This window comes from Mytilus trossulus, chromosome 6 (assembly GCF_036588685.1).
Source record: "Mytilus trossulus isolate FHL-02 chromosome 6, PNRI_Mtr1.1.1.hap1, whole genome shotgun sequence".
Taxonomy (NCBI): Eukaryota; Metazoa; Mollusca; class Bivalvia; order Mytilida; family Mytilidae; genus Mytilus; species Mytilus trossulus.
In genome coordinates this window covers 32321899-32348914 of record NC_086378.1, presented here as the reverse complement: position 1 = coordinate 32348914, position 27016 = coordinate 32321899, and the positions used below count along the sequence as shown (strand labels likewise).

General features: G+C 32.8%; 2 protein-coding genes across 3 annotated transcripts; both read left to right on the top strand.

Annotated features, from left to right (window-relative positions):
• Nucleotides 1-7748: 7748 nt before the first annotated feature.
• On the top strand, nucleotides 7749-23021 carry LOC134721133 (carbonic anhydrase 2-like). 2 transcript variants are annotated; one of them, XM_063583903.1, is made up of 7 exons: nucleotides 7749-7797; nucleotides 16827-17018; nucleotides 17508-17626; nucleotides 18374-18469; nucleotides 20198-20312; nucleotides 22058-22167; nucleotides 22717-23021. In XM_063583903.1, the coding sequence occupies exons 1-7, from the start codon at nucleotides 7764-7766 to the stop codon at nucleotides 22846-22848; spliced, it is 798 nt and encodes a 265-aa protein (XP_063439973.1). In that variant the 5' UTR covers nucleotides 7749-7763; the 3' UTR covers nucleotides 22849-23021. The 2 variants fall into 2 exon arrangements, with proteins under 2 accessions (XP_063439973.1, XP_063439974.1); XM_063583904.1 differs by lacking the exon at nucleotides 7749-7797 and adding an exon at nucleotides 12741-12896.
• Nucleotides 23022-25052: 2031 nt separating this feature from the next.
• Nucleotides 25053-26754, top strand: LOC134721135 (uncharacterized). Its single transcript, XM_063583910.1, has one exon. The coding sequence runs from the start codon at nucleotides 25428-25430 to the stop codon at nucleotides 26115-26117; it is 690 nt and encodes a 229-aa protein (XP_063439980.1). The 5' UTR covers nucleotides 25053-25427; the 3' UTR covers nucleotides 26118-26754.
• The last annotated feature ends 262 nt before the right edge of the window (nucleotides 26755-27016 follow it).

Below are 27016 nucleotides of genomic sequence, written 5' to 3'. Positions count from 1 at the left end.
TCGCAGTAGTTCATATAGTATGGTTATGTTGAGCATGTATATATACATTTTCTACAAAACTCTTAAGCAATAAAAAAGCCCAATACACGATGTATTACTTCTTTTGATTTCATTTTTTTTTCTGTTTTGCTTTACGACTTCTTACTTTCTGCAATCATGTTGGCTAAAGAATATGTCATTTCATGTACAGAATGAACGATCATCTTAAACGTTTTTATCTATTCTTTGTAAGTTGTTTGCCCTAAATATTCAGCTTTAAGCGATCCGTAAGAAGGTTGGTCAAGAAAAGCGCTTCATGATACTGAATGCACGGTGTCCTAATTAAGGTTGTGCTAGTCCACAACGTGGGAGGTTTTTAATATAATCTTATTTACGCTGAAATTAAGACGGTACTAAGATCCAATATCACAAAATTGGAGCCAAGATATTGTTACAAGGTATCTACAACAACTCATCATAGATTGATACCAGGTTATAAATTTTGCCGCTTTTTGCGCCAGACGCGCGTTTCGTCTACAAAAGACTTATCATTGACACTCGAACCAAATTAAGTTAAAAAGGCAAATAAAGTCAAATGAAATTGAAAAGGCCAAATAAAGTAAACTTTTAAATCCAACGTATAGCTCTGGTTTTGTAAAAGTTGAAACCTTTCATATCATATATAAATGTATACCATAAACATTATTTTCACGAGCATTTATATTTATGTAATAGTTACCGCTGTACTACATTTAGCACCCAACTTTCATTCATGTTTATGTAATATTTGCCGCTGTACTAAATTAAGCACCCATCTATCCAGTTGTAGGTGTTGGCATTTTGAAAGTTGAAAATTGTTTTCAAAAGTTTATATCAGCGATAAATAGTAATCTTCTGGGAAACCAATATTTAGATAGTCACTATTTTTTTACTTGATACTACCACTAGGGGCTTCGATAATGGTACATTAAAATTATTATGATCCTCAATTTGATGATATAATATTCTGTGCCAGCAGAGGACAAAAGAAAAATTCTCCATGCCTTTAATGTTAGATATGAACCAGATAAGTTGATTAATAGCGATGAAAAACTTTTAAAAAAGTTAGCGCTTCGACAAAACAACCTCACCCCACTTTTAAATTTAAATGGTTGCTCCCTTAAAGACAACGTTTGGACTGGTTATCACACACGTAGCTCCATTATAGGTTCTAAATCAACCACTGTTTTATAATAGTAAACAAAAGCAATAGATTTTTTTGTATTAAAGGATATTGTTGTCCCGTATTTGAATTTTGTTATTTGGGTATTTTTAAGTTATCGTACGACAATCGACTTTGAGCAAACTAAAAGTTCACATGTACACCCAGTCATAATGGAGTGTGCAAAGAGAAGCCGCACTGTCAGCTGCATGATGATTTTTTTTCCATTTTTGGCCGTACACCAATGTTGCTCTCGAAAAACCAGTCCAATGTAAAACGCTGAATTTTAAGTAAAGAATTCACCTACGGAACGCTGAAACTGAAATTTGAAATTCAAGAAAAATAAGAACGAAACAATTAAAGAGGTTTTTGACCAAAGTGAAGTTAAAACATATCTACTAGTAGTTTAATTGAGGTATCGAGCTGGCGTATGACAGTAACTGCTAGACTTATATATAGAAGTCCTTTGTTAGTTTATTATCATTGTCATATTGATTAGTTTCTTTTGTTTCATATTCTGACACATTAAAGTGCGTTTTACTGTTCGTATTACTGTGTGTTTTTCATTCTTTATTGGCTAGAGGTATAGGGGGAGGGTTGTGATCTCACGAAACATATTAAACCCCGCTGCATTTGTGCGCCTGTACCAATCCAGGAGCCTCTGTCCTTCTAAGTCTTGTATGATTTTGATTTTAGTTCATTGTTATATTTCGGAGTTTAGTATTACGTCTATAATCACTGAACCAGTACACTTTTTGTCTAGGGGCCAGCTGAAACACGCATAGCACAACTTTCATTGCGACGCTATATATTAAGTATTCCTTCCGTATCATTTCTGGGAACTGAAATAAATCTTAAAAGGCAATATATGTTCATCAGGCAATCGATAAACATGAAGGAAAACGTTTTAAGTTGTATATGCGACCGAAGCGCTTTTTCTGGATCTACCTTCATCAGGAACGTCAAAAAGGCGAAAAATGCTATTTGGTTAACTGCATGCGAGTTGGTCATTTTTCACTGGTACTTCTAAATGTTGGGCACTGGGAACACAAGATAGCTTTGAATTATTTATCTCAAACACTAACCTTATACATGTATAAGAGATTTAAATCAACGTAGTTGATTCCGGATTAAATAGGTTTAATTATATTTTTTTTTGATAGATGCACAACCTTAAAATTTCAGGATACTGTTATCCCATGTGATGTCTAATATGTTTCATAAAAAAAAAACGACTTCTTCTTTTCATTATTTATTTTGTTATTAAGAATGTTTTTATATATTTCATGCTATTTATTTATAACTAAGAATAGTTCTTATCAGAGCCGTGTTTACATCAGTGTTTACAGGTACCCCTCTTGTCGCCCCTTTATATTTTTGATATTTTAAGCAAACATTTAAAAAATCAAACTTTCAAAAAGTGAAATTATCAAAATTGCACGTTATGTTTAGTATTTTAAAAGTTTGATCAAGTTTCTTAACTATCAAATTTATAAACGATATTTAGAATTTTGATATTTTAATAATTTGGTTAAAATTTCAAAATTTCAAAACTTTAACACAATTTGAAATTTTGATATTTTAAAACTGGGATCAAAATTCCAAAAATCTAAAATTTCAAAACTTTTTAAAACTTTGATTTGATAAGTGTTACACGGACCGTTATACAATTGTCACATGCAAACCAGTTTAAGAACGCAGCTTTCATTGGTTAAAACAATAAGACAAACGAATGTTTATTAACGCGTATATAATGATTTCATACGCGTATATTAACACAAATAACGCGTATATTAACGCGTATATTTATGCAAATAACGCGTATATTAACGCGTATATGATAAATAAATTGGAATAAAGTATAAACGTGTTTATTTTAACAATAAACGCGTATAAAACGATAATATACGCGTTGAAAACCACAATATACGCGTTGAAAACCACAATATACGCGTATATATACGCGTTGAAAATTATATACGCGTATATAATCGCGCAAATGACATGAACGGCCACTCATAGTTTATTAACGCGTATATAATGATTTCATACGCGTATATTAACACAAATAACGCGTATATTAACGCGTATATTAACGCGTATATTTATGCAAATAACGCGTATATTAACGCGTATATGATAAATAAATTGGAATAAAGTATAAACGTGTTTATTTTAACAATATACGCGTATAAAACGATAATATACGCGTTGAAAACCACAATATACGCGTTGAAAACCACAATATACGCGTTGAAAACCACAATATACGCGTATATATACGCGTTGAAAATTATATACGCGTATATAATCGCGCAAATGACATGAACGGCCACTCATAACCAATACACAGTTACAAGTTTAGTTTCGCATTATAGCCATGGTAAATTTTCTAAATATGAAAGTTTTTGAACAATTGCATTGATTTTTAGTTGAATATTAATAAAGCCTTCCTAGTGGGTTTACAAGAACATTTAGATTGTTTTTAACATGTTTTATAAGCCATTTTTCAGTTTGAAAGTCCATACGTTCCTATCCGTACCGCCATAGATTTAGAAATTTTGTATTGTTTTAAACAAAGATTTGACGCTCGATCTTTTCAATTTAATTTTATGGAAAAAACAGCAGAAATGCATTTAATTTGTTTTACCTTTTGATAGATATATGTCTATGGTTTCAGGAAAGGTATCACTCTTATTGATTGAAAATTGAAATTTTCCTTTGGACCAATTTTTTTTTAGATCTTTGTGACGTGTTCAACCCCCTATTTTGCAATATTTGGTATCAAATAAATGCTGATTGTTGCCATTGTTACACACAAAAAAATATTATATTTCACCATTATAACTATTGGAAATCAAATCTATGGACGATTCTCTTTCCATAAATATACACATGCATAACTAAAATAGTAAGCCTTATTTATTAGGAAGGAAGGGAAAGAGGGTGTTTAAATTTTTTTCCCTATCTGTGAATTGACACCCTTCCTAGTGCATAATTTTATCGTTGTGTTGGGTTGTTTCTTCTATTTGGTCGGGCTTCTGTTTCTTTGACATTTTCCTCATTTCCATTCTCAATTATATTAAGGACTTACTATACTCAGAGATTTTTAAAGACATGTACAGTTACATACATGTATAAGCTGAATATGTCACTCCTTTGCGGAAGCAACGTAAAAAAAAGAGATGGACAGACAATTTTGATGGGATTCTTGTAAATAACAGTTAATATCAGTTAACAGAGAAAATAGTGTCAAAAACAGTGAACACTTTAAGTATTAAATAACAGATAACAGGAATCTCAATTTCAAATAAACAGTTAACAACATTGCAAATTTTAACAAAACAGATTACAGACAGTGGGTCGAAAACAGTTAACAGTTTTTAAAATTTATCAGTCAAATAAAAATTTTAAACAAATTAAAACCTTGAAAAGGACAAAAACAGTTATACATAAAAGGGTACCCCCTCTCCCCCACCTTAGATATTTGAACTTAATACTTTATTTCTTTGAAAAGACGGTAAATAACTATTCTATAATTAGCAAGTTGCCATACAGTTGAAAACAAGTTGCCATACAGTAAATTTGTCAACACGAGCAAGTTGCCGTACCCTAGACTTTATTTTTTATGGTCTATATTCTTTAAAATACATGTTTTTGACTACAAATTTCAGTAAATATCATGCCACACTATAATAATCTAAAAACGTGTCTGGAAAATAATGAAAGACAGTTCAATATCTTGAGAATGGGGCTACAGAGGACGATCGACCTCGAAATTTTCCGGTACTAAGGGGCAAGTTTTGGAGTATTACGCAAAATCTTGTATTAATTTTGTACTTATCGGCCTAATAATTCATAGAATTATATATCAGAAAATCATTTCTTAAGCGGCACCCTCATCAAATGAGTGGAAATGCTTTAAATTGAACGAATTCTTAACTTGTTTACTCTTTTTTCTATTTCTCTCCGCTTCGTTAGTACCCAATTTCCGGTGGCGATGATACACAGTGTAATTGGGCTACTATAAGACCACTTGGCAAACTAGACATTTAGCTAAGAATCGATAGCTACCATTAAGGTTCAATAGAATATGTACTATTGAGTATTTTCTTTCAAAAAATGCAATTGATATTACGATCGCAATTTATTTATTTAATAAAACTGAAATTTATGATTTTTGTGATAAAAAGGGTGGCAGACAACTTTAATGTATAAGGGGAAAACACCTTATTGATAAATGTCTATTTTTAGTATCGTTAATTATTATAACAGTAACGGTGACTGTAAAAGAACTGTCAACTTGTCAGTCACTCTTATTGACTATTGCAACATATTGTTTTTCAAAAAGAAAGTATACCAAGTCATACAGACAATGATAAAATCATACATTCTTGTTCAGGTTTTATAGAAAATCACTACATATCAAAAGATAAGGATTGAATTGTAATTAATAAACTGATTTTTTTTAGATAAATATAATTTGACAAAACTCGGGAAATATCACGGAAACCACAAAATGAAAACCGACATCAAAATGGAAATGACCTAAGTTACATGTACAAGATTAATATTTAAATTGTCCTTCGTCGTAAGACAAGATCAAATTTGTACTGGAAGGTCATTATTTTGTATATTTGATGTTTAAGATCCTTGATGACTGACAGCCAAATAGGAGGCTCATAATTTTTTTTAAATGTCGGACATTTAAAAGTTTAGATGAGATGGCGGACATAGGAGTTTGGTTCTCGCTCAACCGAGCATATTTATATATAGATGACATAATATAGAATGATTATTACTTCATAATATATATTTTGGCGAAACAACAATCCCTTCGTCCTTTCTCCTTTTATGGTTTGCTTCTGAGTGTTATCAATACGACCTGTCGATAATTTACGGAGCACCTGACTTAAGTGAGATTTCGAATAGGTTCGTACTGCTTCACTTTTGATTTTCGGTGTAGTATATTGTGATCCTTTCTTCGGTCCCACGTCACTTTTTCAGGATATGACATCTGTTTATATCTTCTACGTATCCTTTTATGTTTTTTTCTAGATACACATGATTTTTTTTGTTTATTGTAAACTGTCAAAGAACTTGAAACCTTTAGTTTTTAATTTTTTTTGGCAAATCTAAGGCTGACACGTTGTAGATATGATCCGCCACAAAACGCCAAAACATATTGATTATGTGAAGCATGCCAGTTAGTTATTTGTTTCCTTTGAATTATTTTGTCTTTTTTATTCTAAGATCTTGAAAAGCTTACACTACCCCACGTTTTTTAAGTATGCGGTATGTGTTTTGTTTATGTTAACGGTCGTGATGAGACTCGTATTTGCTTATATGCTAGTATTTCCTTTGGCCCATCTCGTACAAATGTAGATAGTTAATACCATGTCTCCTTTTCTTATTTGCTTTTTCTAGTGCAATTATAGGAGTAGGAACAAAAAGTGGTGGGACCAGAATCATAAAAGTCCTCAGGTAGGGTGACATACATATATGTGTACTCGTTAATGGTTACCTTTTGAACAAGCACGTTATTCCAGCTAGCTCAGAGTGACGGTCTAAGATTTATATATGCAAATGAAATGCCAATTGGGCGCACCGAAAAAAACATATCACATTAAAATGTTCTCGTACTGAATAAGTTTCCCTATGTCAGACCAGAAAGACACTTTTCCTGGTTTATGTACGATTAAAATCAGTCTTATTCAAGATATTGATATGACATTGGATGATAAAAAAGAGACTATCTTTTTTTTTTTTTAAATTTGAAACGTTTTTAGAGAAATATACATATATATTCGCAACTGTATGTATAAAATTGAGAATGGAAATGGGGAATGTGTCAAAGAGACAACAACCCGACCATAGAAAAAAACAACAACAGAAGGTCACCAACAGGTCTTCAATGTAGCGAGAAATTCCCGCACCCGGAGGCGTCCTTCAGCTGGCCCCTAAACAAATATATATATATATACTAGTTCAGTGATAATGAACGCCATACTAATTTCCAAATTGTACACAAGAAACTAAAATTAAAATAATACAAGACTAACAAAGGCCTGAGGCTCCTGACTTGGGACAGGCGCAAAAATGCGGCGGGGTTAAACATGTTTGTGAGATCTCAACCCTCCCCCTATACCTCTAGCCAATGTAGAAAAGTAAACGAACAACAATACATACATTAAAATTCAGTTCAAGAGAAGTCCGAGTCTGATGCCAGAAGATGTAACCAAAGAAAATAAACAAAATGACAATAAAACATAAATAACAACAGACTACTAGCAGTTGACATGCCAGCTCCATGTTTATGAAAATCCCTCCTTTACTCGGAGCACTCGTTGATCTCTTATCGAAGTTTAAATGTACAAAACACATGTTAATATATTTTACATGTATAGGACAATATTAAAATTGAAGTCACGTCGCTCCGCCTTTTATAGTTTAAATTATGCACACATTTAATAAATTAATGAATTATCAATTTCATAGTGACGTGTTTTATATTTTTGTATAATTTGTGTTTTGTTAGTTTACTTTCATAGTTTAATTATAATTACATTGGATATATAATAAAATGAGTTGTGGTACAGCATGTATAGAAGAGACTGGTAGGTAGTTTTATTTATGTATGTTGCTGTAAAGGGAGGAAAAACAGTAAAAAGGGGTTTATGAAAAAGTGTCTTACCTATCGATAATTTATAGAGTTATCTTCGGAATCGGTATGATACTGAAGTCTGTGATAAACCATTATCAAAAAAAGGGCAATGGCATCTGATCAGCATTATGTTTCGCTGCTATTTAACTGGAAGCCTCCTACCTCAAGCCTCCTACATCAACCCCACCTCAAGTTTGAAATGTATTACATGAACTATTTTTTCATTGATTAATTGGTGTTTGCTAAACGTCCAGTGACAAACGTGTTGAATATTTTAGGGTGAATATTGGAACCAGAAGAAAAGGGGGAAGGGGGTCGAGAAAAAAAGGCGACACAAAAGGTTTAAATTTTGTTTTATTAAAAAAAGATCATTTACCAAACAAACTTATGTTGATCATATAACTTTTTTTTATGTTTTTTAATTGATACTTTTCTCGTAATAGAATTACGTAGAACCACAAGTCTTATAACCTTGTCTTGTCATTGTATTAATTCGTTTATACTAACTATTTCTCTTCATTCTTTCAAAATCAATTTGGCCTTTTGATTATCATGAAACTTATCAATTAAAACTAAATTCAAAAAAAGAAAAACAAAATTACAATTTGATAACTGTTGAATCTAAATATTATTAAATAACAATATGCCTGACTTGACACTCCTAACGCGTAGTTTAAATTATACATTTCCAATTTTAATAACGCAGGTTCTTATATATTATATTCAATTTTGAAACGGTTTATTATCCTTTTTTACGAGATTGACCGTACTAAAATTATTAAAAGATTATGATTAAAATTTAAATAGCTCTGACCCGTTATAAAATAAGTACTTTTTTAAAAGATTAATTTTTCTATAATTTTGAAAATAATTTTGCATTGGTATTTAAATTTCACTCTGTTAATAATAAATGTCTTCCCTAAATATGTACAACAATTAATAAAACCGTCACTTTTACCGTTACTTAAAATTCATTTCAACTTTAATATGCTATTTTTTTTATATTAATTAATTTTATACAGTCTGGCCACCATTTCAGTCCTTGGAAGCACTTTTGAGTGATTGTTATCTTCTATAGCCGTATAATTGTGTTAAATGCTGTTCTGTACAGATTTTTATTTACATGCTTTCGTCGTTTTTGTACTTCTTTGATTAATATTTAAAGAAGGAAGTTTGATATATGTTTATCCCCTCCCCTTGTCCATGTGCTTGAACCAAGTCGAGAAGCTCGATCGCCAGTAGTTTTTATCTCAATCTCAAAATGTATGTTTGTATAAAGGAACAAGGTGTTGATGGCAGGTCTATGATTTTTCAATTTATTTTTTCTTAACCATGGATGACTTATAACTTGACACTTTCAATCTATTAATCCTCAACCATGGACGACTTAGAACTTGACACATTCAATATATATTAATCCTCAACCATGGTTAACTTAAAACTTGAAACATTCAATCTCTTGCCACATTCGATCTACTTACCCTCAACCATGAGCGACTTAGAACTTGACAAATTCAATCTAGTAATCCTCAACCATGGAAGACTTAGAACTTGAAATTTATAACCAGGCTATTTAGCTTCAACCATGGACGACTTAAAGCTTGACACATTCAATATATCAACCTTCAACCATGAACGACTTAGAACTTGACACATTCAATCTGTTAATTCTCAACCATGGAAGACTTAGAAGTTGACATAGCAAGGCTATTTAGCTTCAACCATGGACGACTTGGAACTTGACACTTTCAATATATCAACATTCAACCATGGACGACTTAGAACTTGACACATTCAACCTAGTATCATCACTCAACTATGGACGACTTAGTACTTGACACATTCAATAAATAAACCTCAACCATGGACGACTTAAAACTTGACACATTTAATGTTGGAAAACATATAAATATAAAAATCTCTAGATGGCTATGATTGATTTGTGTGGTTTGGTTGATGTCTTATTGGTGTAAATCTCTTTTGTTCATATACTATATATAGTAGACCCCTTAATTAAGCAAACAAATCAAGTCTCTTGTGACGGGATTGCGTCCCTTAGTAAATGTGGTAGATACTTAGTCAGCAGTAAGCGATTGAGCCAAAGAAGTACTAACTTTCTTAGCTCGGATGTTTAACGCGTTGCCTTGTAAAAAAGAGGTCACGGATTTGAGTCAATTTTGTAAAGAAACTTACTCTACATCTGCATCTACATCGTACGACGATCCATCAGTACATTATACGTCGGCGCATCGCAATCAGACACTTAATAAAAAGTAACAATCTAATGAGTGCATTAATCAAAAATTAAATTTGTGCAAAAATGAAAAAATACATAAAAATAACTCATTTACATATATGTACAAAAAGGGTGGATGACTAAATATACTGACTTTGGATCAATGTTTTGTGGTAGTGAATTCCAGAGTACAACTGTGTATGGAAAAAAGCTGTACTTAAAGTAATCTGTTCTGGTGCTGAAAGTTTGATATTGTAGTGAATTGTGAATCTGGTGTTTTTGACTAGCTGTGTGGAGAGGTTAAGGTTAAGGTCGACTGCTATAAGTTGGTGTGTGATCTTATACATCATGCGAGTTTCCAGTGACTTCCATTTAAGATGGTCAATCATGGGAGTGACACTACTGGTGTTATGATACCTGTTGGTGACGTACAGTGCTGTCATTTTTTGTACCTTTTCAATATTATTTTTCTGTTTTGGGGTGTTAGGGGACCAAACGGAAGAGCAGTATTCAAGGTTAGATCGTTCCATAGATTTATAAGCCAAACTTTTTGTTTCTTCTTGATTAATTTTTAAGTTTCTTCGTAAAAAGCCTAACATCTTGTTTGCTTTAGCCGTGATGTTGTTTATATACCGTATCCCATGACATGTTGTTGGATAAGGTGATACCAAGATAAAGAAGGAACCCCAAGACCGAGCTTTGAGGCACCCCACTTACCACAGGCATTTGACCATATAACTCCCCATCAAGGACAACCTGTTGCATTCTATTATTAAGGAAGGCTGATACCCAATTCCAGGTATTTACCTTATGCCATAATTGTCCATCTTCCTTATTAATTTTTTGAGAGGTACCTTGTCAAATGCCTGGGAAAAGTCTAATATTATTAGATCAGTTTGTATGCCATTATGGAGATTACACAGTAATTCAGGACTTAATGTCAGAAGTTGTGTTTCGCAGCTGCGTTTTGCTTTGAAGCCATGCTGATTGTCCACTTGTATGTTTTATATGTCCAGATGTTTAAGTATGTTACTGTCTTACTACAATGTGTTATACAATTTGCAGTATATGCATGTTAGGGAGACGGGTCTGTAGTTACTGGCTATGTATTTTTCGCCTTTCTTAAAAATAGGAATTACCTTTGCCTGTCTCCAGTCTGATGGTATGTCTCCTTTCAAAAAAGATGTATTAAAAATGAAGGTGAGGTGTGGTGCAAGTTCAGGTGCAAATTGTTTAAGTATTCGTGCTGGTATTTCGTCTTGACCTGGGGCTTTAGATGGATCAAGATTAAAAAAAAAAAAAGAAAGTTTTTTTTATACCATTTGATGTTACGTGTATTTCTGACATGGATGGATAGTTGTCAGAAAGAGTTGGTATTTGTTCTTCTTCCTTTTCAGGTGTAAAAACAGAGTGATAGTGTTTGTTGTGTATTTCGGCCTTTTGTTTTGTGTCATCTATTAACATGCCATCAGATCTTAACGGTGCAACTCCTGAACTGTCTTTTTTGGTGGATCTGATGTCATTTCATTTTTTTTTTCTGTTTTTGAGATGTTTCTAGGCTTTCGTCATAGCAAATAATGATTTCTAAATATGTCAACGGTTACACACTTTAGTATATCACGTTTCATGTGTTCTTACAATGATACGGGTGTAATATTTTCAACTGGATATTAAATGCAAATTCCCCCATTATCACTCAATAAAGGTATGTACTGTACTTTTAAGTATTACTAGAGCACACCCGTGATATCGCGGGTCCGTGACTGAATTTAAGTATATAACTATGCGCAAGCCTAATTTTAGTATTAGTATTGTCATCTGATAAAGTCATGCCGATTTTAAGATACACAGTTTTCTCTGCTTTCAAATCTTTCTGTTTGAACCCGTCGAACTGGAACTTATCAATTATTGGTAATATTAATTATTTGGAAACGTGACAAAAGGTCCTGGAATGGGGTATCAACTTATCAATTATTGGTAATATTAATTATTTGGAAACGTGACAAAAGGTCCTGGAATGGGGTATCAACTTATCAATTATTGGTAATATTAATTATTTGGAAACGGGACAAAGAGTCCTGGAATGGGGTATTTTTTAATCAACAGATTTGTCCTATATTAGTTATAAATAAAGTTGAATTCTTTGATTCGCTGTTTAACGCCATACCCGCTGACAAATTGAAAACTGTACCTATACGCCTTATTTTTTAGTCCAGATTTTTAGTATTCGTATTGTTAACCTCTTAGAAAGTCTTACTGATTAAAATACTACAATAGGTAACAATTTGACAATTTAGTAGTGTCAACCCTGTGATTAAGACCCGTGTATATAGCATATTAATCCTGAATACACCGTTTGGTGGTGCGCCTGTCAGATGCGGAACGTACAGATAAGGTAATAGGTAACAGGTGACTATACTATTGGTATCGGTATCGGACTCGACCCGGAACTTCTTAATTATTGGCAATATTAATTACGTGGAAAACAAAAGGACCTGGAGTGATGTAATTTTTAATCTACACCTTTGTACTATATTAGTTGTATATAAAGTTGAATTCTTTGATTCGTCGATTTTACGTGATGACGGCTGACAAATTGGACCTCGTCTTTTTAGTATTATAGATTATTTTACAATATAAGGAATGAATGATCGGGACCGAGGTGTCTTCTATTATCTAACCCCAAATATAATACAGTGAGTCCAACTCACGAGTATATTAAATATCAGTATATAACTACTCACCTTCACAAAGTCAATACTATCTGTGACGGGTCAGTAACAAAATGGAGTTTGCGGTGTGCCATGAAAATACAGGCAAGAAAACTTAGTATTTTATAATGATTATTAGATGAATTTGCATCATTCTAAAACATTTTTCTAAATTTCTTAACGTTCTAATTTTAACTGTACATGTTAATATGTTTGTAATTAGCACCATTATTGATAGCCTATAACATATGACTTCGCATTCTTATTCAACTTTTAACGTTTTTATACTGATATTTTCATTTTTTAATATTTTTTTGGAACGCGGGTGGCACATTGATAGAAGAAAATATTATCAGAACAGTAAATAGAAATAGTAAATAATGCCCCCGAGGTCATATGCTATAGGACTATATTATCAAATGAATGACTTCTTACATATCATATGTAATGGGTCCGGAAGACCTTTTGCAGTAAATTGAGTTGTTAACATTATTGTACTAAAAGATGTGGTGTGTTGTTATTCTGTTATATTTAGTATTGTTTCTATTGTATTCTGCATAACACATCTAAACTTCATTATTTTAAAGATATCAAGAAGCCATATGTTACGGAAAAATAAAAGTTTAAACATATTTACACTAAATATAATAACAAGGACGAATTTCCTTTAAAGATTTAAAAGTGACGAAAATGCCATTATACCTCAATTGGCATATCTCTCTATATGTCAAACGGTAGATTATACGTGAATCGGGGTGTAATCCATCAATTTATGGTTATCCTGACCCGTAAAAGTCTCTCTTATACTGATACTATATTCTATTTGAAAATTGTGTGTAGAGTATGCTTTTGAAAAAACTTCATTTTCTATAAAAGGATATGTCTGTACCAAGTCATGAATAATTATGACAGTTGTTTTTCATTGAGCTTTTTGAATTTTCTTTGTGTTCGTTTTTTTTTTCTTTTTTTTCGGTATTTCACATTTAAAAAAAAAATCTGCTTTATTTTGATATCTAGGGTGGGTTTGTTTTATACCCCAAAACGGGAATAATTTTCAGTGATATGACATAACTTTTGATTTCACTACATTTGCTTTCATGTTGCAAACATTAAGGTAAATGACACCATTTCTCGCCAAATAAACATGACAAATATGAAGGATTTATAATTTTTAATGTTGGATGTTACCTGTCTTCTAATTGGCTGAAATTGTTTGTGTCTATCAGCTCATAAACATAATTTTGTCGTGTAATCGTGACGTCATCGACGTCGTTTTTACTCATTTACTGCTACAGAATTTAATAGACTTGAAGGAAGGCTACTGTCTTTTAGCTAATTTTTATTTACCTATGGGTTTAAACTGTTTAAAAAGGGATCTTTTTTCATACCCCATTATGGGTACATAAAATGTATGTCAAGAAAGTAGAATGAAGCTATAGGTCAGTATAAAACCTTCATGGGTCTACGATCCGTAAATGGGGATATTGTCTTTTGATTCCGTTTAAGCTTTGCAAACATTTTAATATACAGATTTCATTTTGATGACAAGATTTTGATGTTAAGGATAATTATTATTTTCTTGACAAATGCGCGAGGTTAGTTGGTGCATCTGTCATTTTAAACGTGCTGAAGTGCATATTAAATTTAAAGGATACGATTTACTAAAACTAACCCACAATTATCAATCAATTAATATTGAATTATATGTCATAATCACTCAAATGTTTTAATATAATCACACAATTAGGACTTACAAGCAGTTATAACATGTTGTTTTATTTAATAATTCTAAGACATATACATGAAGAGAGTGTTTTATTAGTTAATATTAAATTCCCAGTGTCAAAGTTGACAAAAATGATATGCGGTTTTGGTTTCATAGAAATGTCCGCTTGGTTGTATATTTCCACGTTTTTATGAGATTTCGCGATTGTATTGGTGTTAAGCATTTATGTTTCTCTAATTCTATGGAAATTTATCGCTTTCCTAACCCATTGTATAAAAAAATTTAATCAACGTGTGGTTGCCGGTGATCTCAGAACATCATTGGATGATTTTAAGGGTCATGACCTTTTGAGCTAACTGAATGAATCAAAATATGCTAACAGGTGTTAATGAAATTGACAACTTCGTGCAATGTGAAAGGCACTCGAAGGGGATTTTCGGTTAACTAAAAAAGAAAATGTATTTTTTAATCATTAGAGAAACAGATTCTTACATAGTTACTCGTGAATTATCGGATTTATCCAATCTCGATAGTTAAATTATAAATTTTAAAGTCCTCGCCGAGGCGGCTTGGACTTTAAAATTGATAATTTAACTATCTCGATTGGATAAATCCGATAATCCACTGGTACCAATGTAAGAATCTATATTTATCTAACTGTGAAAGTATCCACAAAAGCTTTTAAATAAATTCAAATTTTTAATATCTAATTTTAAACTGACATAAATACTTTATAACACTAGTTCTTTTAAATATAATTTAACATTTACGTCATCGGAACCTAAATTTCAAGAATGATAGACGCGTAGTATTGTCTTGTGTTAATTATCCTGATTTTTTTACGTAAACTCATCCTGCCTTTTTTTTTGGGGGGGGGGGGGGGCATATTTGCTCAATCTGCATTTTTTCATACTTGTCATACCTTCGTTATAATACTCTTGTCCATGCCTTTTTTTTTAAATGTCACCCTAGTACCAAACTTGAACAGAAGCTTGTTTAGGATCAAAAGCGAGAATGTAGGAAGTTTTGAAACAAATATAAATGAACTTTTTTTTCTTCTAGTTAACATTACGTACAGTCTGTAGTTAAAGTTTTTAAAACATTTATTATATTCATAAACTATCCTGGATTTTCACCAAACTTGGACAGAAGCGTCTTACAATCAACAGATTGTATCTAGAGGAACATTTTTACAGCGACTTACAGCAAAAATTGGTGAGACACCAGTTTCCACGGAACCCTTACGAATTTTGATTTTATTTATAATCTTGATAATAATAATAATAATAATAATAATAATCATGCTCAATCGGAAGAGAGTGTTGATGTTCCGCTTCCAACAAAAAAGAAGCTTTATCTGTCGAAGAACAGCATTTAATCACTGTCTTTGCTTTTTTGTATATGCATTTTCTGTTTTCATGGATGAATATAATATTATTTCTTTTTCTATAATTATGTGTTGAAATTTAGAAAGCATTACAAAAACGCAGCACATAAGACCATGTACGTCAGGTCAGAAAACAAGTAATTTAATACAGCTCACGATCACTTGTCCAAGTGTCTAAAGACAAAAGAAAAATATTTTGAAACGTATGTAAACCGAACGACAGAAAGACAGCTATAAATGTTAGTACATGTATCTAATGTGAAAAGAAGGTACATTTCTGTTTCCTATATGCATATATGAGTTCCCTATCGAGTAATGGATATGTTCTTCCGTCGTACCCACAATCCACTCTTCCTCGTTTGTGACATTTAATCCAACCATTACTGAACACCTGGTATTACATTTATGTGAGCAACACGAGAGTTGTCTCTATGGAAAGGCGACAACTGGACTTCCGGAGGACAAGAATTCATTTATGCTGCTCAATTGTTGATATTACTAGAAGGTGCCCGCAAAATCACGGTACAATTCGGCAAATGTTGAAACAAAGAGTTTTCAAATTTCGCGGGCAATGCGTCTTTTCAGCATGCGCGAAAGAGTTTGAGACACGTATCCATAACGGTCTCCGAATTTTGATATTATGTTAAAATTGGCGTTTTCTGTGAAAAAGATCTTTCAAAGAGTACAAAACACTACATACATGTATATATGTAATATCCCAAATAAACGACTTACACAAGAGTTGCGGCTCTTAATAAATCAGCAGTTTAGTTTTGTAGCGTTAGTGGTATTTTATTTAGCTGCCTTTTTTTTCACCCTTTAACCATGGTGTCGTCTAATCTTCTGCTACGTACGGTTCTATTTATTTCTGTGACTTTCTATTTTGACGAAACTTATATAAAAAAGTGTTTTATTATTTCAGGTCCTGATACATGGTATAACAACTACCCTATATTCTCGAGCGGAAAGAGACAATCACCTATAGATATAGGAACAGAATATGTTGAATACGACTCGTCATTGTCACCAATCAAGATCAATTACAAACCAGAAAAGCATTTACATATAGTCAATACAGGTTTATCTGTCAGGGCAGACATCAAAGAAACTTCAGGTAAGAAATTAGAAGATGGTATACGCCGCCGCTTTTTTGGCGCCTGAACCAAGTCTTGAACATCTAGACTTTGTTAGTGTTGTGTGTTTTTTATAACACTTAAGTTCATTTATATTTCAGAGTTCAGCTAGTGTGGCGTCAGTTTCGCTAAACTAGTAATTAAAACATTATTGTTTGAATGCTAGCTGAATCCTGTCTCTGGGTTCGGTTTTTTGTTGTTGCTTTGAAGACTTATGGGTGGCATTTGACTGTTCTGTTTTTTATCCGGATTGTCGCCTTAACTTGACACATTCCGTGTACAATTAGACGTGCGAATGCGTTTCATTCCAAGCTTTCCCTTATCTTAAATTGTCACAGTAACTTTATTGTTCGTTTACCAAAACTGCATCAGTGAGGAGTTAAAATTAGTCACTAATGGAGAAACAATTACATAATTCTTTTCTTTCGAGAAAAACATGTACTAGTACTTACCTTTTTTTCTTTTTTCAGAAATCAGTGGAGGACCACTCGATGGAAAATTTCGACTCGAACAATTCCATTTCCACTGGGGATCAAATAGTAATAAAGGTTCAGAACACACACTTAATGGTTACACCTATGCTTCTGAGGTATAATACAACTGTGCAATTAGAAAATAACACATACAGTTAAATTTACCCTTTTTATGTTATTAATTTTTTTTATCCTCAGATTACATGTTCACATGTAAATATATATATATAGATGCATATATCTTTGACTTTTAAAATTTGTCTAAGTGTTTGTGATGAAATAACATTGTGAAATGCATAAGACAAATATCAGGTGTATAAATTTATATCTTTATTGTATAATAGATATAGGAAGATGTGGTATCAGTGCCAATGAGACAACTCTCCATCCAAATAACAATTTATAAAAGTAAACCATTATAGGACAAGGTACGGCCTTCAACACGGAGCATTGGCTCACACCGAACAACAACCTATAAAGGGCCCCAAAATTACTAGTGTAAAACCATTCAAACGGGAAAAAACAACGGTCTAATCTATTTTAAAAAAAAAGGAGAAACGGGAAATATGTTTAAATTACATATACAAAAGACAACTACTGTACATCAGATTCCTGACTTAGGACAGGTGCAAACATTTAAAAGACACTATTCGTACAGAAACAAGAAGACGGGGAACATTTTCCAATGAGACGACAACTATCAATCAGATATCATATAACAAACTTTCGTGTGAAACTTTTTACGAAATAACAATGAAGAATCCTAGTCAAGTGTCTTGTTTAAATCAATATTTTATTGTGGTAATTCAGACGACCACTCGTGAAGCTTGTCAAATAAGAACAGCTTTTCTTTTTTATTTAAGCTTCATCTAGTGCATTGGAATAAAAGTAGATATAATAGCTTTGGTGAAGCAGCAGACAAGTCTGATGGTTTGGCGGTATTGGGATTCTTCATTAAGGTAGGCATAGTTCTATTTGCATGAGCATGCGTACATTTATATGTATATCTAAGCTCATCATAAATACAAGCATGAAAAGTTGTACATGTACGCCAGACGCGCGCTTTGTCTACAAAAGACCTTCAAGTGACGCTCGAATGTGTTGGTGTGTGTGTGTTATATAGCAGGCACCCGTTCTTGCTCCTTTAGGAGTTCGTGTGATCCCCACAGATAGTGTTTGCTACGGTTGTCTTAACTTATGGTCTTCTCCTCTCTCTCGACTTAGTTTATCCTGGTAACTTTTAAATCAGTAATGCAATGGTTTGGTATACAGTAGCCATGTTTTGTTGGGTTTCTTACAGTATTTGAACAAATGTGCTCATCTTGACGAACACTCTTCCATTGTAACTATCGTTATGTTGCAAACTTTTTGGACGACAACAGGTCATGTACAGACCCTACAATGATATGTTGCAAAGTCTATTCAAGGTAAAGAAAATATGACTTTTTCCCTTCACGAGAAGTTGAATTAAACATATCCAATGCTACAGGACGTGGCTGTGTATCTATGCATTCAAAGAGCCAAGCAGGCGTCCATCTTCATTATAGGTTTGCATGTTTGCTATCGAATGGCTGTATTCGGTTCCATACCTGCCAGCTTTTCAAAATGCCTATGGGGGTTTTACTTGCAAGATGGCTCATATAATCCTACAAAACCTTCAAGGGGCCTTCAAATATATTTCAATGATGTTTTGTTGGCTTCTTCATACTTTTACAAGCCCATAGCCATTGTAAAATTAATTGCTTTGTCTAAAATTGTGGACCAAATAGCTCTTGCAAAATTTCTATTTGAGAGCCTCCATGGGGGAAATCCCCCGCAAATAGTGACAGTTGGCAGGTATGCGGTTTGTAATAATGATGAACTATTTGTCTAAATACTATAAGTTATAAATAAACTATTACATAACTTGTCTTGCACGACTTTGTGGTGTACAAGCATGGACATCTAACCTTGACCTCTTTTTCCTGGTTCAATTGTCAAATTTGTGTCATTATAATTTGATCTCTCTCAGATACGTTATATAATTGGTAAAATATATCAGGTGTATAGAATGGTTGCAATATAATATATATGTCTTTCTGACATAATTTATATCACATTGCCATTATGTGTGGATGTTTTATTGACATACACCTACATACCTTTCAATCATATTTCAATTTGAATAAAAATTACTGCCGGGCGGATTCAGTTATTTTAAAAGGGGGTCCCAATCCAGGACAGAAGGGGGGGGGTCAACTATATGTCCCCATTCAAATGCATTGATCGTCAAAAAAAGGGGGGGGGGGTTTAAACCCCCGGAACCCTCCACTTGGATCCGCTACTTATAACAACAGCTCTATATATAAATATTTGAAGTCAGTACTGAATTTAGGGATAACAACAAAATTATGCGCGATTTAAACTTTCTATTTTATCTTTTAAAGTACTGTATCAGAAATTAATGTGTGCATTGATTATTGCTATTCTTTATGAAATTCAAAAATGCGAAATACGTTATTCCCACTTAAAAAAAAACCTGCATACAGATATATTCATCATTTATTAGAATGCGAATTCGACTTGTCATTGCGATAATCAGCCCAGTCGCATTATTCGCAAAAATAAAAACCTCTCAATAATTTCTAAATTTATAGTACATGCTGCATTTTACCTGATCCTAATAATTCTTTATTTTTCTTTGCTAGGAAGGAAAAGAACACAAAGAATTAAGAAAACTGACAGATGGAATTCAGAGGATCTTTGATAAGGATGCTCTAACAAAAATCCCGGATAAGTTTGACCCAAAGCACATACTACCATGTAATTATATATTCTACTTTCAAATTTTGATTTTGATATATCTAACGATGCGCATAAAAATGTAATTGTGTTTTGTCGACTGTTTTTAGTTTAAACATATTTTATTTGCTCAAAGCGAAAAAGGATCAGACACAAGTAAAACATACTTATAAAGTCTTCTCCACAATACAATATATATAACAATACAAATTGAACATGAGCATGCATCATATAATATAAACAACATAAATATTACGTATCTATACTGAAAAAAGTAGAGGGAATGAGGAAAGAACGACAGAGATTAAGTTGATGATGATAATGATGATGATGTGCGTTTTACCTATGTTGATACTATACATGCTTTGACCCAACTAACATGGTTATTTAGACGGTGTCGAAAATTGTTGAACGGTGAGGGCGAAAATCTGAGGCCGGGCATATGGAAGTTTATCCTAGATCAGGTGCGATAGGACGATATGTCTCTATGTATTAAGCTAAATTTATCAGAGGATTATGTATACCGTTTGTACACATGCCATATGTTATGATGTATTTTACCTCAACTTCATGATTATGCGACTGCTTAAATAACTGATTTTTCCACACGAACTACATGTACATTCGGTATATTGTATCTTTGCAAGATATGCATGGATCGATAAAGATTATGTTTTATGAAAAGGTCCGTCTGTTTAATATACTACAATAAGACCAGAAGGTCAGCAATACTTGCAATGGAAGGCTTTTAAAGTTTTTACATGTCAGACATCAAGCTTTTAAAAAAAACTATGATAAAAAGTATGACATAAAGCATATGTAAAAGCTACATAGAAACAATTCACATTGAATTATGATTTTACAGGAAAAACTTAAAATAAATATGTAGAGTAGATATGCATAATGCAATTTGAAAACAATTGTTACCTGTTATATATTTTTTATGATTTAAATTGGGATCACAGCAAGCAGCCCTCTACGAACAAAAGTTTATTTAATATACATAATTATGTCTCTGCTACGATGCATCAAACTTAAGTATAAATATTCACTGCACGTTCTATTATAAAATAAAATTATTTGACTTATCTCCCTTCTCAAATCAAATTCACAATTTGAGAAAATATCATGCCTATGTATATTGTTATTCTGCATAATTTTCTAATGTTCGAATCCTAGGAATATTTCACTTTGCTGTCTGTTTGTACATATATTAAAGGTGTGCATGTGATCAGGGTTTTGATTTTTAATAATTTTTGCTCTTTTTGGAGAAAGTTGAACTTCATAGGTTTTTTTTTGAGGATTAAATTTTACTTTTATAAGAGGTCCTTCTACAGTGAACCATAAAGTGTGCTTCCATGCTCAGCGTTGTGTATTTTAAAATAAAATTAGCATTTGCGGGGGCATCATTTTTGCCTCCCAGATACAATAATATCTTAAAGAAAGTCTCGCATGGACTTTGTTATAATATAGTTACATAACTTCAGAGTGGAGTGCCATCACTTTGTCTAGTTCGTTAATTATTTTGTACATGAATTAAGACGTTAATTTTCTCTTTTGAATTGTTTTACATTTGTCATTTTTTGCCCTTATATAGCTAACTATGCCGTATGTGCTATGCTCACTCATTATTGAAGTCCGGTGACCAATAGCTGTTCATATGTGTCTTTTTGTCTCTTATCATTAAGAGTTGATTCATTAGGAATGTTGCCACATCTTCTTTTTTATACCTAAATCAAATGTTTTATGCAATTATTTTCCTCTAGCTGATTTGAGTAATTACTGGACATATGATGGGTCGTTGACAACACCTCCATTCTATGAAAGCGTACAGTGGATTGTGTTTGCTGACATGATAGAAATGTCTGCCGAACAGGTAATGTGTTCACAATCATATCTAACCACGTGATCAATCTCTGTAAACAACTCGGACAACTACGGAGATCCTCGGCAAACATCGGAAGCACCAGACAAGACGTCAGTGTCTGACTTGTATGGCAATAACAATCTCTCAAACTAGCTGAAATTTGAATTTAATTTATTATTACGTAAAAGTTCAGTTGGAAACTGTTAATGTATAATCTTCATTCACCAAACAAACAAAAAAACACAATGTGAAAAATCATCAATTTAAATAGTAATTATTTCCATGACATTTAATTGCAAGGACATTGATATTAATTTAGTATACGATCCTTTGTATTTGAAAATTGATTTGCACAACAAATGAAAATACCAAGGTGAACTTTGCTTGCAAAATATCAAAACAACACGTTAATGATTAAAAATAATAATTAGTTTTTTTCACGCGTGGGATAAAAGAACAAAGACAGTCGCTGGTGTATTAAAATGATTACAAATTCTCATAACCATTCAACATGCAACTTGTGGTATGACTGAAAATTGCTTTTTTTTTCCTTTGTAGCTTAATCAGCTTCGATGTATGAGGAGTTGTTCGTGTGATGGAAGATATATCATAGACAATTATCGCTGCCCAACTCCTCTTGGAGAGAGGAGGCTAAGGTCATCATTCAGAATGCTGTCTACATATTTATAAAGAAGTGCTATTAACAATTACATCACAACGTTTAACGTTTCATATCTGTATATAATGTTTCCCCTGTATAGGTTTATTTATTTTTCTGAATGGTTGTTCATTATTTTTAATTGTTTTATTGGACAAATGTGATTTTCAGTCAAATTCTAGCAATAAATGAATTTATATATAAATGTTGAAAATTAATGAGTACGACGATCTTTCACAGATGAAAGCGGATATGTATCTTACGTCGTAACTACAATCTCGTTGCTTTTCACGAATGTGGCCTACCGAATAAGTCTTACTACCAGGTTTATACTAAAGTGAGCAACACGGCGGGTGCCACGTGTTTGTCAGTTTCTGCTACACTTCATGGGCACCTGAGATCACCCAAAGGTTTTGGTGGTGTTCGTCATATTTTTCCATGTTGTGTTTTGTGTATATTGTTTGTCCGTTTATCTTTTTTCCGACGTAGTCGGTATAGTTTCGGTTTGTGCTCTTTGAACTTAAGGACAGGACGCTTAACTATTGCAACAGAATACGCATGCTCGAAAATCCTTTCTGTGATTGGACAAAATGCTGTCATGGTGGGTGATTTGGTTGTGTTTGAAAAAACGTATCGTTAATTATATTGTGATGGACAGCAAGTGAAAAACTATAAATACTTCAACTAGATCTTACAAAGATTTATGTTTTTATTAAAATAATTGTTTCTCCAATAGCTTTTTGCATCCATGACAGCTGTTTATTCGGGACAATTATATAATTTTCAATGTAAACTTTGTTGTACGAACGTACATGACTTTTAGAACGCACCTACGCATGTGAGGTTTCCGTGGGGTTTTGGTGAATGTAAACAGAAAGATACTAGGACCAAGAATACTGAACACAAACATAGAAAACGTTATTTAAATGGTAAATCGAAATGATAGTTTTTAAGTCATGGCGTTGTCAGTTTGTTTTCGATTAATGAGTTTGAATGTTCCTCTAGTATCGCCCCTTTTTAAATGACTGCTAAAATGCATTTTTAATGTTAAAGGTACAATATAGTGTCATGAGTGAAAAAAAAACAATGTACATTACCGGCCGCGGAGCACATGAAAATCACATAATTTTGTGTTGTTCAAAGTTGAAAACTGCATGCTATGGATTTTTTTTCCGCCTTCGGTGAAGAACAATCTATTTTTTTCACGACACATCGAAAACAATTTTTTTTTTCAATTTAAGCATTACATATAGTGGCAGCTGAGGGTGAAACAAACAAATTTTTTTTCTCAGGGTCATAAGCAAATTATTTTTTTCCCCTAAAACTGGAAACAAACTTTTTTTCCCCCAAAAAAATCAAATGGTTGCTGCCTAATTATACGCATCATTTTTCCGTAGGTTAAATGATCTGCCTAATTCATAAACGCAACATTGCGCACTGAGTGAAATTCTATTAGAATTTTCCTTGGAGTTCGTTATTTTTGTTATTTTTTATTTTACGCAATTCAGATAATATTTTATTAATACGTTTTTTCATTTGACAATTATAAATGATTTCACTGATAAACCGGCTACTTGGCACTAAAAGGATTTTATTTGTGAACGTTAATTTATGAGAAATTATGGAAAATCCTTGCCAATACGGACGTCAAAATGAAAAAAAAATCCTGAATGGTCGTTTTAAAACAGTAAGGACAGGTTGATAAATGGAGCTAGACTAATGATGAAATGTATAAATCTTAAGAGCGTTGACACTTAGCCTAAGTAGTTAGGTAGGTCGATGAAAAAAGCCCCTATATCATTTAAGGTCGTGGTTTCTGAAATCTACGCGGTATACAACTAAGTATATATTAAACAGGGGATCCTTAAATTATGTGGTGTTTACTTTTAAAAACACATGAATCATAAGTACAATTTATGAGATGATAAATTAAAAAAACTATATAAATATTCTCCTGTCAGTTGTAAAGAAATGAAACCTATACGAGCTAATTAATCCTGAAGATATATATTTTTCGCATATACATGTAAGTAGGTATTTTTCTCGCTAATCATATAATAAATTTATTTGTCAATCTTGAACACCAGTTCAATAGAAATAGGAAGATGTGGTATGAGACAACTCTCCATCCAAGTCACAATTTATAAAAGTAAATCATGTTTTGTATACCCCTGTCCCTTTTCTATGTTCGTGTAAAAACATGGTGATTGAAATGGCAATCGAGTGCACCCTAGTGCCAACAGGTATGGTAAATGACTCTTGGTAAAAAATCCCGATAAAATGTAAAAAACACAACTTCAAACACATTTTACCACAGCAGTGTATTAGTTAAACTCTAGGAAAACACTTTAGTGCACGAACTATGAATTTTGTGTCTAAATGAACCTACTTATGGATAATTTTTCTACGAGACCACACCAAAACAACGACAGCCATTAATACGTGGATGAACTTTTATCTAACATTTTGAATTTGGCTTTGAAGACTTTGGTGATGCAAATACGTCTAACAACTGGTCTCTAACTTACTAACTACAAACTGAAAACCAAAATATTTATATTGTACATTTATATATATTTATATATATAGTGATTGTTTCATAACTAAGTAGATGAAGGGAGGCGACTCCGACGAAACATACTCTACAACCCCATTAAACATTAAAAAACGTCGACGCCGAAAATCTTCAAGGCCATCACCGTCGTCGCAAGTTGAGGACAAGAGACAACGTACAAATAGTGAAATAAGTTCCGAGTCGGACACAGTCAGCGAGTCAGAACAATCAGATTGTAATTCTAGAGGAAAAGTCGAAATGAGTAATCCATCAGACTTGCTTCCTAAAGTATCTTTGACTGAAATTGATATAGTTAGGATAGCCGAAACTGTTAAACAGCTACTGAAAGACGATATTGACAAGACCGTCGAGAGGGTTGTAAACGAAAAACAAAAACACCTAATTGACAAGATAAACGACATAGAAGAAAAACAATGCAAAATGGAATCAACCCTTAAAATAAAAACAAACCAACTAAATGAGCTGCATGTAAAAAACACTAAACTACAAGAAAAAGTTGACGATCTCGAACAGCACAGTAGAAAAGGTCTACTCCGTCTAAGTGGTGTGCCTTTTTCAAGAGGTGAAAATACTACTGAAAAGGTGATTGACATAGTAAAAAGGATAGGAGTGAACATTAAAGTTGATGACATTAGCGTAAGCCATCGTACAGGAAAATTCAAGGAAAATAAAACTCGCCAAATCATTGCAAGGTTCCCAAAGCATGATTTAAAAGTCGAAATTTAAAAATCGGCCAAGAAACTTAGAGAAATACCAGGTCTTCATGATATTTGTATAAACCAAGACTTAACAAAGACGCGAGATGAAATAGCATTCAAAGCTAGAGCGTATGTGCGCAACCATAGACTTAAGGCAACATGGGTGGTTGATGGAAAGATCATGATTATTGGGAACGACAACAAAAAACACGCCGTCACACGTATGTATGATCTGAATGACTATGTTTACCAATCCGATAACTATACTGAAATAAACGAGATTGAAGACAACCAAGAAACAGAAATGCAGTACGCGTCAAATGGTCATGACAGGGTCAGCGAACAACCAGCTAGTGACGTTCCTGTTCAACTTTATACGAGTGCTCTTGGTACTAATAAATGATCAACCAATTAAAAACGATGTAAAAATATCACATTTACAATTTTCCTATACAGCGAAAATTTTAGATCAATCAAGCGTACACCTGTACTCATTTGACTATTAGTACTTATGAAAATGTATACATATTGTTACTTTGATACATGTAAAAAAAAAATTGCCAAAAATAGTTATGTCCAACTACATGTAATTCAAAGTGTCATTGTATTCTACCCCTTATATCGAAATAAGTTGTATTCCCGTTTCCCTTTGGCTTTTTACTTAATTCCCCCCCCCCCTTTTTTTTCCCTCTGGTTATGTTGATGGGTTTTCAGTTGTTGGTGGGTTTTTTTGTGTTTTTTTTTTTTTGTGTTTGTTTTATTTTCTTGTATTGTTTGAGTTTTTTTTGTTTTGTTGAATTAGTTAAAAAGATCAAATTCACTCAAAAAGCCTTTATTCATTGCTTATTAGTAGTCAATTAAAGCACCAAAAACAAACAAAAATGTTATTCTAATATATCTTCTTGATATACGAATCTTGATGTCCAA

Coding starts and splice junctions, on each gene's coding strand:
- LOC134721133 (XM_063583903.1), top strand. CDS start 7,764: ATGAGTTGTGGTACAGCATGTATAGAAGAGACTG. Junction 17,019..17,507: donor AGACATCAAAGAAACTTCAG/GTAAGAAATTAG, acceptor TTCTTTTTTCAG/AAATCAGTGGAGGACCACTC. Junction 22,168..22,716: donor TAGAAATGTCTGCCGAACAG/GTAATGTGTTCA, acceptor TTTCCTTTGTAG/CTTAATCAGCTTCGATGTAT.
- LOC134721135 (XM_063583910.1), top strand. CDS start 25,428: ATGAAGGGAGGCGACTCCGACGAAACATACTCTACAACCCCATTAAAC.